This window comes from Mustela lutreola, chromosome 3, assembly GCF_030435805.1.
Source record: "Mustela lutreola isolate mMusLut2 chromosome 3, mMusLut2.pri, whole genome shotgun sequence".
NCBI classification, from domain to species: Eukaryota; Metazoa; Chordata; class Mammalia; order Carnivora; family Mustelidae; genus Mustela; species Mustela lutreola.
The window spans coordinates 78,034,072-78,049,691 of record NC_081292.1 but is presented as its reverse complement, the minus strand read 5'-3'; the positions used below and the strand labels follow the sequence as shown (position 1 = coordinate 78,049,691).

Below are 15,620 nucleotides of genomic sequence, written 5' to 3'. Positions count from 1 at the left end.
TCATCTTAATAGACATGAAATTTTTTTAAAATAAAGTTCAACATTCATTTATCATAAAGACTCAACAAAGTGGGTGTAGAGGGGACATACTTCAACATAATAAAGGCCATATAGGACAAACCCATAGCTAACATCATACTCAGTGATGAAAAACTGAAATCTTTTCTTCTAAGATCAGGAATAAGACAGTAATATCCATTCTTCCTTGCCACTTTTATTCAACACAGTATTAGAAATCCTAGCCAGTGCAATTAGGCAAGAAAAAGAAATATAAATGACTTTAATTGGAAATGAAAAAGTAAAACTGTCACTACTTATGTATTACATGTTTTCATATATAGAAAACTCCTAGGAATCCACCAAAAAATTTTTATAACTAATAAAAAAGTTCCCTAAAGTTTCAGGGTAAAAACCCAATATACAAAAATCTTTTGTGTTTTTATACATTAACAGTGAACTATAAGAATGAGACACTAAGAAGACAATCCCAGTTACAATTGTATCAACAAGAATAAAATACCTAGGAATAAATTTAACCAAGGAGGTAAAATTCCTGTACACTGAAAACTAGAAGACATTGATGAAAGATATTGAAGAAGACACAAATAAACAGAAAGATACTCTATGCTTATGGATTAGAAGAATTAATATTTTTAAAATGTCCATATTAGCTGAAGCAATCTATATATTAAAGGTTATCCCTTTGAAAATTTATGGCATTTTTTACAGAAATAGATCCATCCAATATGTATGAAAATAGATATCCAATATCTATGTATGAAACCACAAATATTCCAAGTAGCCAAAGCAGTCCTAAGAAAGAAAAACAAATTTAGAGGTATCAAAACCCCAGATTTGAATATACACTACAAAGCTGTAGTAATCAAAATAGTATAGTATCAACATAAAACAGACATATAGATCAATGGTACAGATTAGAGATCTCAGAAATAAACCCATGCATATATAGTCAACTCATGACAAAAGGAGGCCAAGAATATATAATAAATAAATGATGTTGGGAGGGAAAATGGACAGTCATGTTATACCATATACAAAAATTAGCTCAAAGTCAATTAAAGTCTTGAATGTAATATCTGTAACTATAAAACTGAAGAAAACATAGGTGGAAAGCTTTTTGACATTAGTCTTAGTGATAATTTTTTGACTCTGACTTCAAAGGCAAGGGCAAAAAAAGCAAAAATAAGAGGTAGTACATCAAACTAAAATCTTCTGTATGAAGGATACCATCAAAAAAAGAAAAAAGAAAAAAGAAAAAAAAAAAAACCTTACTGAATAGAAGATATTTCCAAGTCATATATCTAAGAAGGGGTTAATATCCAAAATATATAATGAACTCATATAACCTAATATCAAAAAGAGAAATAATCTGATTAAAAATGGGTAGATCTGAATAGACATTTTCCCAAAGAAGATATATAAATGTCCAACAGGTACATGTAAAGATAATTAACATCACTAATCATGAGGAAAAGGTAAATAAAAAATATGTGATACCACCTCCCACCTGTTAGAATGGCTATTATCAAAAAGATAAGGAATAATAAGTTGGCAAGAAGAGGAAAAAAGAGAACCTGTACACTGTTGGTGGTAATGTAAATTAGTACAATCACTGTGGAAAACACTATGGAGAAAAATATCCTATGATCCAACAATTCCACTTCTGGAATTAAAAAAAAAGTGAAAATATTATTTCAAAAAGATATATGTACTCTTGTGTTCATTGCAGTATTATTTACAATAACCAAGATATGGAACTAATCTTAAGTGTCCATTGATGGATGAATGGAAGATGTGGTATAAATACATAATGGAATACTACTCAGTCATAAAAAAAGAATGAGATCTTGACACTTGCGGCCACGTAAGTGTACCTTGAGGGTATTATACTAAGTGAAATAAGTCAGAGAAAAACAAATATCATATGATTTTACTTATATGCAGAATCTAAAAAAATAAACAATGAAACAAAACAAAACTAATAGATACCCAGAACAGATTGGTAGTCACCAGATGGTATGGGGGTTGAATATATAAATAAGTAACAGGGATGTAATATTACAGCATTGCTATGGTCAGTAATGTTGTATTGCACATATGATGTGAGAGTAAGAGAGTAAATCGTAAAAGTTCCCATCACAGGAAAAAAATGGCAAAACTTTGCTTGGTGACAGATGGTAACTAGACTTATTTTGGTCACCATTTCATAGATTACACAAATATCACATGATATACATGAATCTAATATAATGTTATATGTCAATTATAGCCTAATAAGAAAGAACATTATATTAATTTCCCTTGCAATTTCTTTGACTCATTGGTTGCTTAAGAGTATGTTGTTAATTTATACACAGTTATGAATCTTCCACTTTTCCTTGTAGTGATTTCTAGTTTTATCCCATTGAAGTTAGAAACTATTCTCTGTGTGATTTCAATCTTATTTAATTTTCAAAAGTTTTAGTGATATAACATACAGTCTGCCCGGGAAAATGAATTCCATGTGTACTTGAGAGAACTATATTCTTCTGTTGTTGGGTGAGATGTTCTATAAATATCTGTTAGATCTAGTTGGTCTATAATGTTGTTCACGTCCTTAATTTCTTTATTGATCTTATGTCTAGTTATTCTACACATCATGCGGAGTGGGGTATTCCAACCATTATTTTAGATTACTTCTCTATTCAATTTGGTCAATTTTTGTTTCATATGTTTTGGCACTTTGTCATGAGGTATATACATGTTTGTAATTATTATATTTCTTGATGGATTAACCCCATTATTGATATATAATATCAATATCCTAATATGAGCTATTTTTAAATGGATTTTGTGAAATTACATTGAAATACATTTTCTTGGTTCTTTTCTAGATCATGGTTGGAAACATTGGAACACTCTTTAAGATTCGTATTGGTCATACTAACTCTGGATCCTCCCCTTCCTGGCACTGTAAAGAGGTGAAAACTTACCAACAACACTCCCATCCTTTGCAAAACCCTCTGCAAATTCCTTTCAGGAATCAAATCCCAAAGAGGCATTTCACACCTGTTGTAATTGGTGGAACCAAACCTAGATCTTTTTAGTCAGTCTATTTCTCAAAACAACATCATATGCCCTTATTAATAATTTAATTCCTAATTTATTGAGGTAAGTACCTCAAGTAAATAATCCTTTTACCTCTTTGCAAAGAAAAGTACTTGGGACTGTGGATAAACTCCCATTGTTCTTTTTTTTTAATTTTAGTTTTAACTATTTTATTATTTTTTATTAAGTATGGTTGAAACAGTGTTATATTAATTTCAGGTGTACAACATCATGTTTGACCATTACATTGCTTCTTGATATGGTTGCACTATTGATGAAAAGGTAACTAGGTGAATGTTATCAGAAGGTTTCAGAAGGTTTGTAAAAATAGACAATTTGTGTTTGTGAAATAATAATCTTCTAGACTTGAATGCCAGCTCTCAAATTTGGTCTATTCATGCTAAGCAAATAATGCCACTTGATACATTTTAACAGCAAAAAAAAAAAAAAAAAAAAAAAAAAGGCTTACACTTTCTAAATTATTCAGAATTAAAAATTTTACTTATTACCACAATTGCCAACAAACAATCTTTAACATTGAAAATCAAAAATCTTATTATCCATTTTCATGTATGGTGTATTTCCATCTTTTGTCGTTTCAAAATAAATGAACTTATGTAAGCAAGTTCTCCAAATGCAAAGACCATCTAGTCAAACTCTTGATATTCTTGGCAGACTTGTTCTACAGTTTTGTAATATGTGAGAAAATTAATGAAAAATTTGTGGAAGATGAGTAATCACCTAAAAATACTTTTATTCTATTAGCAGATATATCTATATATAGCCATAGTTATACGTATCTATGGATACATATAGTTGTTAATAATACCGTCTTCTTTGGGACATCAGGGTGGCTCAGTCAGTTAACCTTCTGCCTTTGGCTGGGGTCATGTTCTCAAGGTACTGGGTTCCAGTTCAAGACAGGCTCACTGCTCAGTGGGGACCCTGCTTCTCCCTATGCTCCTCTCCCTGCTCAAGCTCTCTCTCTTTCTCACTATCTTTCCCTCAAATAAATAAATAAAATCTAAAAAAAATAATGCCATCACTTTTGCATTAAAGTCACAAAAGATCCTGAAGGAAATTGGAAAATGAAACTCATTTTATGAAAATATGAATGTAGAAGTTAGATTTTAGATTTAAAATTACTGCATGGCTGCTATATGAAATAATTTTCTCTTTTATGCTATATAGGGTTTTGAAGTACAATAATCAAATTGATACTTAAGTGATCATATATAATAGTGCCTTTTACTTTTTTTAAGTTAATTTGTGAAAATTATCATTAATACTTCTGTCATCTCATTTGATTGAAAACCAATAAGCAATATTATATTCATTATACATTTCTATTCAGCCTGGATGTTGAGACAGCGATTCAGGGATCTAAAAAGATTTTATAATATATTGCAGAGAAAAGACAAAAAAATCGGTTGAATGTTTCTGTTGTGTCTCTCTGTATGACAATTACTCTCATTGCAAGGCAACTTTGTGCCTGAGTTTTACCTCACCTGTCTTTGAGTATCAGTAAAGAAGGGAGATGGTCTTGATTCAAAGTTTTATTCCAGCTCGATAAAGCACTTATATAATTTACTAATTTTGCCAAGTTAAGTTACTAGATAATGTGTTGGGTATTTTCTGTTTAATTCTTTTTTAAAATTTAATTTAATTTTTCCAGTGTTCCAAGATTCACTGTTTATGCATCACCCATGCAATACTTGCACTTCTTAATACCCACCACCACCAAACCCTCACCCCCCACCCCTCCAAAATCCTCAATTTGTTTCTCAGGGTCCACAGTCTCTCATGGTTTGTCTCCCCCTCTGATTTCCCCCAATTCACTTTTCCTAATGTCCTCCATGTCATTCCTCAAGCTCCACAAGTAAGTGAAACCATATGATAATCGACTTTCTCTGCTTGACTTTCTTTAATCAGCATATCTCCTCCAGTCTTGTTGATGCTGATACAAAAGTTGCGTATTCATCCTTTCTGAAGGAGGCATAATATTCCATTGTATATATGGACCATATCATCTTTATCCATTCATCTGTCAAAGGGCATCTTGGCTCTTTCCACAGTTTGGCGATTGTGGCCATTGCTGCTATGAATATTGACATACAAATGGCCCTTCTTTTCACTACATCTGTATCTTTGGGGTAAATACCCAGTAGTACAATTGCAGGGTCATAAAGAAGCTCTATTTTTAATTTCTTAAGGAATCTTCACACTGTTTTCCAAAGTGGCTGTAGCAACTTGCATTCCCACCAACAGTGTAAGAGGGTTCCCCTTTCTCCACATCCCCTCCAACACTTCTTATAGTATAGTTTAGAAGTTTAAAATTTAAAATTTAAAGTAAGCCAATTTGTACCTATAACATGAAGGGATTTGAGTTAAAACATTTAGCCCATTATAGCAATAATGATACAACATTTCCACAGCCCATAAAATAATCACATTACTTTTAATCCTTTAATCTTGGTTCTTTCAAGTTTCGTTAAGAAGATTACAAAATAAAAAGTTTCAAATGGTGGTTTATTTTGTACTTCTCAAGTAATTTGCCTTGGGCTTTATTTAAAATAACCAAATCAAATAGTGATGCCAGCAGCCTTGCAAAACCATGGCAATTCTGTGTGGTTCTCAGGAAGCCTTTCTATAAGTGTGATTGTACCAAAATCACACATGGTGTGAATTTATGAATGCATTCTGGGTCTTACCAAGATCTGGAGAATTAATAAGTTTATGTATCAAAAATATTTCTTTATAACAACCTAATTTCTTAAATATATTAAAATAGGAAAAATCTCTGATTTAGGCATTTTAAAGACTATAAGATTAATTTAACAAATAAAATAGCACTCACTGAAGCTTTTAAAACAATAATAGTACCCAATTCATGAAAGGCTAGATTTTAGAATCAGGAATCATAGTTTCTACTTTCTGCTGATTTTTTGTATTCATCTGATCCTAATAGAATTTATTAACATCTTTGTTTAACTCCAGGATAAATGGAATAAATCTAATATGGCATAATAGGTACCCAAATAAATAATTATTGCTTAAATTTCATTCATTGCTGAGAACCCACAGAGAAAAAACTATCAGTTTTAATCTCTGATGCATGAAATATAAGCTTATGCTAACATTTTATAAAATCATTTTGAAATAAAAAAGGTATTTACTAAGGGATTGGAACAGAGAAGTAATAGATTTTTCAAAATTGTCAATCTCTTTCTAAATAGGAAAATATTAACACTTAGAAAATTTGAGAGGAAATTGGTATTTTTAGCATTTCAATATAGAGAAATTAGAAATAGAAAAATTTCAAAATAAAAGAAATGCCATTATACTTGAGATGACAATAAAAGAAGAAATTAGCACTTTTCTTGTCAAGTATTCAAGAACTTTTTGTATTTAAAAAGATGTGACATGATCTTCTATGAGCTAAGTGTGAGGCTTGGATGAAACTTTTATTAGACTCTTTGGTAAAGAATTCTTACATTTTTTACAAGAAATGCTGTTGCTTTGTAGATACAATTGTGGAACATGAATTCTGGAAAAGAGTTTTATATACCTGTTCAACGATGGTTGGCACAAGATCAAGAGGATGGGGAAATCTGTCGAGAATTTCCTGTTTTAAACAAAGGACAACCCATACTTCCAGGTAGGAAAGATCTAACTCCGTGAAGCACGAATAAAATATGTTTACCTAAATGCTTAAGGATAGGGAACTTTTAATACATGTCGAGTAAATAAATAAATGAATAAATAATGATTAAACAACTGCTCATTTCTTACCAATTACCTCTTCTGATGTGAGAGTTGCATCTAGATATTTTGTAGTCATTTCATGTACTGGCATTCAGGAATATGTTTTTATCTACAATTAAACTTGCAGGGTGATCAAATGAAATTCCTCTTTCCTTATTTGTCTTAAGATTTTATGTATTTGTTTGAGTGAAAGACAGAGCACAAGCAGGGGGAGGGTCAGGGGGAGAGGGACAAGCAGACTCCCGAGTGGGGAGTCTCACGTGGGGTTGTATCATGGGACCCTGGGATCGTGACCTGAACCTAAGTCAGATACTTATCCAACTGAGCCACCCAGGCATCTCTGAAATGTCTCTTAATCAGAACAAGAAAATTAAATTTTAGAAGGTCATGAGACAATTGAGTGCCCAATGAAGAAGTTATTCCAGAGCTAAGAAAAGGAAGTCAGTGTACACTTTCCCCACCAGTTTCTACTTTAGTTTTGAAAAATTTACTACTTGATGAGGAAATGAAAACAGAACTGCTTAATGACTTTAAGCATTTGATCAAAAGCAGTGGTGTGTTCAAGTTTTATGTAAATATGGCTGAGAAATAGGCTCTGCTCAGGGTTAGAGAGTCACTGTGTACTGTATAGTTCAGGGTGACTCTATAAGAGCTGTTTGCCTCGTGTCTGCTGGCCTCCATTTTGGAAGAGAATAGGAAAAGTGTATATAAGAATTATTAAGTGGGTAATTTACAAAAATAAATTTTTCTTCTATCCAGAATATTTCCTACCCAAAATGTGATATCTTAGCTTTCTAAAGCAATAAATGCTAATAAATATTATGTGAAGATTAAGAGGAGTTCCACAATGTCATACAATCTTATACTAGGCTTAGGTACATAATAATTGTAACTTTTTTAGGGAGTGTAGGTAAGTAAAACATTTGCAGAGGCTGATGATTCCACTGTGGTTTTTAACTAAGGTGTAATAAATTCTCTGTTAATTTTCTGAAGTCAAAATATTTTTGAAAATATATGAATAATTACATTTGGTGAAAAGTGAAGGCTTGTTTGAGCATTGTTCTCACCACTCACAAGTATTTTTACCATCCTTAAAAGGATTCCCAACATTCTTCCTCATCAACCTATTTGCTTCATCCAGAATGAGACCTTGGCCAGGTGTCCTGTTCCTACCCACTGCTAGTCAGGATGCAGAGGTTATTTTTTGCTTTCTTGTCTCTTATTTTACTGTAAAATTCTGTTCAAAGGATCTATATTCTTCAAATACATAATAATTTTCCTTGCTTTATTTGTAGTACTTGGTACTTAAGGTTTATGAATAAACATTTCCCCCCAGTTTCTTCCCCCAGTTGGAGAAACCTCTTTCTTACATATCTCTGTGCTTCTGTACCCTCTCATATGCTGTTAATAAACTTAGTAAACCTTTACTTATCTAAATATCATAATAGATAAAACAAATGATAGCTGATCTCAGACATACTTTCATTTAATATTCTAGCCACGACTGGTGCCATGTATGAAATAATGTTATAGACAAGTGGCAGCTTTCTCTCGAGATGGAGACATCAGTTCTAGGTGGTGTAAACAAGGAAAGTCTCAATTACTTTTTTTTATTATTATTATTATTGTTGTTGTTGTTGTTGCTATATTGAGTAGCTTTGAGTCCATAAAGAATTAGGGCAGTATTTGTCTTTTTTTTTTTTTTTTCTTTAAGAAAGAGAGAGAGTGAGAGTGGGCAGGGAGATGCAGAGAGAGAGAGAGAGAGAAAGAGAGAGACTGACTCTTAAGCAGGCACTGTGCTGAGCATGGATCTTGAGTTGGGGCTTGATCTCACAACTCTGAGATCATGACTTAACTGACTGAGCCACCAGACACCTCAGGGCAATATTTGTCATTTAAGGTGAAAGGAAGTCTAAAAGTGTTTGCCCGATTAGTCAGTATACTATCATATGTACCTGAAAAATATGTTTTGTAATTATGGAATTATTTTCCTGAAGGGGATAAGTGTTACTAAGATAACCAGAGCAAAAAATGGACTTTCTCAGGCTGGTGACGTATTTCTTTTTAATTTTAATGTTTAGTTGTGATAACAAACACATAACAAGATTGACTGTCTTAATATTTGTAATTGTACATTTCAGGAGTGTTAAGGATATTCACGTTGTTTTGCAACAGATGTCTAGTACTTTTTTCATCTTCCAAGAATGAAATTTTATTTCTTCTTTGTGAATTTTGGCAGATTGTTTCAGGGAATTGGTCCACTTTACCTAGGCTATCAAATTTGTGAACATAGAGTTGTAGTTGTTCGTAACATTCCTTTAGTATCATTTTAAGTTTCCATGGGATCTGTAGTGACATTCGCTTTTTAATTTCTGAAATTACTAATTTGTGTTCTCTTTTTTTCTCAGTGAGGGTGGCTAGAGGCTTATTGATTTGATTAAAATTTTTTGGAATTACTTTTAGTTTCATTGATTTTCTTCTCTTGATTTCTTATTTTTGATTTCACTGATTTCTGCTCTAAATCTTCTTATCTAATTTGATTTAATTTGCTCTTCTTTTTCTAGTTTCCCAGGGTGGAAACTTTGGTGGTTGATTTTAGACTTTTCTTCTTTTCTAATGTATGTATTCAGTGTGTTATAAATCCCTCAGCATTGTTTTTGCTCTATCCCACAAGTTTTGATAAATTGTATTTTTATTTTAATTAAGTTCAAAATATTTTAAAAATTTCCTTTGTATTACTTCTTTGACTCATGTGTTATTTAGAAGTGTGTTATTTGATCTCCGCATGTAATGGAATTTTTCAGATATCTTTTTGTTACTAATGCCTAGTTTAATTCTACTGTGGTCTGAGAGAAGACATTGTATGATTTCTGTTCTTTTAAATCTGTTAAGGTTTGTTTTATGGCCCAGACTGTGATCTATCTGGGTGAATGTCTCTTGTGAGTTGGGGAAGAATGTATGTTCTGCCGTTGTTGGATGAAGTAATCTATAGATGTGAATTATAAGTAGTTGATCAACAGTGTTATTGAGTTCACTTATGTCCTTATTGATTTTCTGCTTGCTTGATCTGTCCATTTTTTGAGAGAGGGATGTTGAAGCCTCCAGCTATGACAGTGGATTCACCTATTTTCCTGCAATTCTGTCACATATTGAACATGAATTTTTGCTTCATGTAATTTGATGTTCTTTTGTTAGGCATATACATATGCAGTATTATCATGTCTTCTTAGAGAATTGGCATTTTAATCATTATATAATGCCTTTCTTTATCCCAAATATCTTTTCTTGCTTTAATACCTGCTGTGGCTGAAATTAATATAGGTATTCCTGCTTTCTTTTGATTAGTTTAAAATTCTGTATTTTCCTCTATCCATTTACTTTTAATTTATGTGTATCTTTATATTAAAAATAGGTTTATTATAGATAAAATAAACATAAAAATAAAAAAATTATAGATAAAATATAGATAAAATAAAATATTGGATCTTTTCTTTCATCCTTTAAATTTTTTATTTTTTAAATTTCTTTTCAGTGTATCAGAATTCATTGTTTATGCACCACACCCAGTGCTCCATGCAATATGTGCCCATGTGTTATTTTTTAATCCACTCTGACAAATATTAATTGACTCATTTAGACCATTGATGTTTGAAGTGATTGTTGATATAATTAGATTAATATATACCATATTTGCTACTGTTTTCTATTTGCTTCTTTTATTCTTTGTTCCTGTTTTTCTTTCATTCTTACTCTGTTTTTGTGATTTTATTTTTTAAAGATTACATTTATTTTTAGGACAGAGAGAGAGCATAAGCAAGGTGAATGATAGGCGGAGGGAGAAGCAGACTCTTCACAACACAGAGGACATGGGGAGATGGAAAGGAGAACTGAGTTGGGGGAAATCAGAGGGGGAGACAAACTATGAGAGACTGTGGACTCTGAGAAACAAACTGAGGGTTTTGGAGGGGAGGGGGGTAGGGGGTTCGGTGATTGTGGTGGAGGGTATTATGGAGGGCACGTATTGCATAGACCACCGGGTGTGGTGCATAAATAAAGAATTCTGAAACATTGAAAAGAAATTAAAAAAAAAGAAAGAAAAAGAAAAAGAAAGAAAAAGAAAAAGAAAGAAAAAGAAAAAGAAAGAAAAAAAAAAAAAAGAAAGAAAAGCCCAATGCAGGGCTTGTTCCCAGGACCCTGGGATTATGATCTGAGCAGAAGACAAATGTTTAACTGACTGAGACAGCCAGGCACCCCTGTTTTGTGATTTTAATAGAACATTCAATTGAGAACATCATTCCATTTTTTTCCCCTTTCTCAGCTTATCAGTGATACTTTACAAGAAAACGTTATTTAGTGTCTGCTCTACAGTTTTCTTCTATCTCTTGTATCATTGCTTTATTTTTTTATATGTAAGAATATGTAAGTATATATTATGTATACATTCATAAACATAAATAATTAAATACATTGATGCCATTATTATGTTTTTAAATAAACTTATATGTTAAATGAATTAAGAATAAGAAAAATACAAGTTTTTGTTTTATCTTCACTTATTGCTTCTTCAGTGCTCTTACTTTCTTTATATGGATCAGAATTTCTGACCTGTATTATTTTCCTTCTCTTTTTTTAAATATTCAATTTTATTTTTTCCTGAGTTCCAAGATTCATTGTTTATGCACACACCCAGTGCTTCATGCAATACATGCCCTCCTTTTTCTCTTTTCTTTTTTTTTTTTTTAATTTTATTTACTTATTTGACAGACAGAGATCACAAGTAGGCCGAGAGGCAGGCAGAGAGAGAGGAAGGGAAGCAGGCTTCCTGCTGAGCAGAGAGCCCGATGCGGGACTCGATCCCAGGACCCCAGGATCATGACCTGAGCTGAAGGCAGAGGCTTAACCCACTGAGCCACCCAGGCACCCCAATATATGCCCTCCTTAATACCCACCACCGGGCTCATCCATTTCCCTGTGCCCCTCCCTTCCAAAACCCTCAATTTGTTTCTCAGGGTCCACAGTCTCTCATGATTTGTTTCTCCCTCTGATTTCCCCCAATTCACTTTTCCTTTCCTTCTCCTAATGTCCTCCATGTCATTGCTCATGCTCCACAAGTAAGTGAAATCATATGATAATTGACTTTTTTTGCTTGACTTATTTCACTCAGAATAGTTTCCTGCAGTCCCATCCATACTGATACAAAAGTTGGATATTCATCCTTTCTAATGGAGGCTTGATACTCCATTGTATATATGGACCATATCCTCTTTATCCATTCACCTGTGTAAGGCATCTTGGCTCTTTCCACAGTTTGGTGATTGTGGCCATTGCTGTTATGAACATTGGGGTACATATGACTCTTCTATTCACTACATCTGTATCTTTGGGGTAAATACCCAGTAGTGCAATTGATGTACGGTTGGATCCTATTAGCTAGGATCTTGTTGAGAATCTTGACATCCATATTCATCAGTGATATTGGTCTGAAATTCTCCTTTTTGTTGGGCTCTTTGCCTGCTTTGGGGATCAGGGTAATGCTGGCTTCATAGAAGGAGCCTAGAAGTCTTCCTTCTGTTTCTATTTTTTGAAACAGCTTCAGGAAAATAGGTATTATTTCTTCCTTGAATGTTTGGTAGAATTCCCTAGGGAATCCATCAGGTCCTGGTCTTTTGTTTTTTGGTAGGTTTTTGATCACAGCTTCAATTTTGTTACTAGATATTGGTCTATTTAGGTTTTCTATTTCTTCCTGTTTCAGCCTTGGAAGTTTATAGGTTTCCAGGAATACAGACATTTCTTCTAGCTTACTTAACTTATTGGCATATAGCTGTTGGTAATAATTTTTGATGATTGTTTCTATTTCTTTGGTGTTGGTCATGATCTTTTCCCTTTTATTAATAATTTTATTAATTTGAGTCCTCTCTCTTTTTTTTTTGGATTAGTTTGGCCAGTGGTTTATGGATCTTATTGATTCTTTCAAAAAACCAGCTTCTAGTTTCGTTGCTGTGTTCTACTGTATCTCTAGTTTCTATCTCATTGATCTCTGCTCTAATCTTGATTACTTCCCTTCTTGTGTGTGGGGTTGGCTTAATTTGTTGTTGATTCTCCAACAACAAAGGTGTAGAGACAGCTGGTGTATTCTGGATTTTTCAATTTTTTGAGGGAGGCTTGGATGGCTATGTATTTCCCCCTTAGGATCGCCTTTGCTGTATCTATAGATTTTGGACCAAAGTTTCTTCATGCTCAGTGGTTTCCATGAATTGTTTAAGTTCTTCTTTGACTTCTTGGTTGATCCAAGCATTCTTAAGCAAGGTGGTTTTTAGTTTCCAGGTGTTTGAATTCCTTCCAAACTTTTCCTTGTGGTTGAGCTCCAGTTTCAAAGCATTGTGATATGAGAATATGCAGGGAATAATCTCAGTCTTTTGGTATCAGTTGAGCCCTGATTTGTGACCAAGTATATGGTCTATTCTGGAGAAAGTTCCATGTGTGCTTTAGGAGAATTACTCTGCTGTTTTAGAGTGGAATGTTCTGTATATATCTATGAGGTCCTTCTGGTCCAATGTGTCATTCAAGAATCTTGTTTCTTTATTGATTTTTTTGCTTAGATGATCTGCCTATTACTGAGAATGGCATGTTAAGATCCCCTACAATTAATGTATTCATATCAATATAACTTTATTTTGGTTAACAGTTGTCTTATGTAGTTGGCTGCTCCCATATTGGGGCATAAATATTTACAGTTGTTAGATATTCTTGGTTGATAGACCCTTTAGTAATGATGTAGTATCCTTCTGTACCTCTGACTACAATCTTTAGCTTAAAAGCTAATTTATCTGATAGAAGAATTGCTATTTCAGCTTTCTTTTGAGGCCCATTGGCATGAAAGATGGTTCTCTATCCCTTCACTTTCAGTCTAGATAAATCTTTAGCTTCCAAATGTGTCTCTTAAAGACAGCATATGCATGGGTTCTGTCATTTTATCCAGTCTGCAGCCCTTTGCAGTTTTATGGGAGCACTTAGTCTGTTCACATTGAGAGTGATTATTGAAAGATAAGTTTTTATTGACATCATACTGTCTGAGAAGTTCTAGTTTCTATAGATTGTCTCTGTAAATTTCTGTTCAATGTCACTCTTGGGTTCTTTCTTCTTTTATAGAACCCCCCTTAATATTTCTTGTAGTGCCAGCTTGGTGGTCACATACTCTTTTAAACCTTGCCAGTCTTGGAAGCTCTTTATGTCCCCATTCATTTTGAATGTCAGCCTTGCTGGATAATGTATTCTTGGCTGCATGTTTTTCTATTTAGTGCCTTGAATATGTCTTTCCAGCCCTTTCTGACTTTCCAGGTTTCTGTGGACAGCTCTAATGTTATTCTGATGGTCCTTCCTCTTCCCCCTAGCTGCTCTTAAGACCTCTTGTCTAAAATTATGATTTGTGAATTTCACAATTAAGTGTCTGGAGGTTTTTCTAGACTTATTGATCTCGGGGTGGGGGCACCCTTTCTGCCTGTAGGACGTGAAAAAATGTTCCATTCCTCAGATTAGGGAAATTTTCATCCAGAATTTGTTCAATTATACCTTCTAGTCTTATTTCTCCACTGCCTCAGGGATCCCAGTAATTCTGATGTTAGAATATTTCATGGCATCATTTATTTCCCTAATTCTTTTTTTTTTTGACTTTTTAAAAAATATTTTATTTATTTATTTGACAGAGATTACAAGCAGGCAGAAAGGCAGGCAGAGAGAGAGGAGGAAGCAGACTCCCTGCTGAGCAGAGAGCTCAATGTGGGGGCTCAATCCCAGGACCCTGGAATCATGACCTGAGCCGAAGGCAGAGGCTTTAACCCACTGAGCCACCATGCTTCCCTATTTCCTGAATTCTGTTTTCATGACTTCTAAGCTGTTTGTTCAGGCATCCTCCTGATCCTTCTCTGTCAGTTTGTGTTCTAGATCACTAATTCAATCTTCTGTCTATCCTAGCTGTTAGAGTATTTAGATTAGTTTGGATCTCATTGATAGCATTTTTTAATACTGCCAGATTGACTCTCACTTCTACCCTTAGAGTTTCTATGTTGCCAGGAATGGTCTTCTCCAGCCTAGCCATTGCCTGGATAATGGTTACCCTGAATTCCCTTTCCAACATACTGTTCATGTCCATATCCAGTACTTCTGTGGTAGAGGGTACAGCCTCTCAAGTTTTGCTCTACTGAGTGTTCTTCCTCCTAGTCATTTTAGTGAGAGGTCGTTGAGGGGATATATAGCTGAATATATCAACCATGACCTAGGCAAGTTGCACCCTGGAATGTTTCAGAGCAATCTGTAGTCAGTACCAAAAAGAAAGGAAAAAGAAAAAAGAGAGAGAAAAAGGGAAAAAAAGAGAAAACCTAGCCAGAATGAGCCCCAAAGGTAAGATTTACAAAGTACCTAAACAAAAATGAACAAAGAAAAAGACTGACAAAATTAAAGACAAGAAAAAAAAAAAAAAAAGAAAAACCCAGCCAAAATGAACCCCAAGAATAAGATTTATATAGTACAAAAACAAAAACAAATACAGAGCAACACCAACAGAAGAAAAACATGGGACGGTGGTTATAAACCCTCAGTATGGGCGAGGAATATTATTTCGGTCCTTCCTGGGTGACTCTTGTTATCTTTGTTAAAGGACTCAACTTTCCAGAGATACAGGGAAATTAAAACTAGTTTATATATAGGGGTAGTATTGAATAGGGAAAAAGGATTTCCTTGAAGCTTGTATC

At 33.6% G+C, this 15,620-nt stretch overlaps 1 protein-coding gene across 1 annotated transcript in view; it reads left to right on the top strand.

Moving 5' to 3' along the window:
- Positions 1 to 15,620, top strand: part of RP1 (RP1 axonemal microtubule associated) — a 363,653-nt gene that overhangs the window by 107,740 nt on the left and 240,293 nt on the right. The window contains exons 5-6 of the mRNA XM_059166436.1: positions 2,895 to 2,981; positions 6,634 to 6,766. Coding sequence (XP_059022419.1) covers positions 2,895 to 2,981; positions 6,634 to 6,766 — 220 coding nt within the window. The remainder of the gene's footprint in view (positions 1 to 2,894; positions 2,982 to 6,633; positions 6,767 to 15,620) is intronic.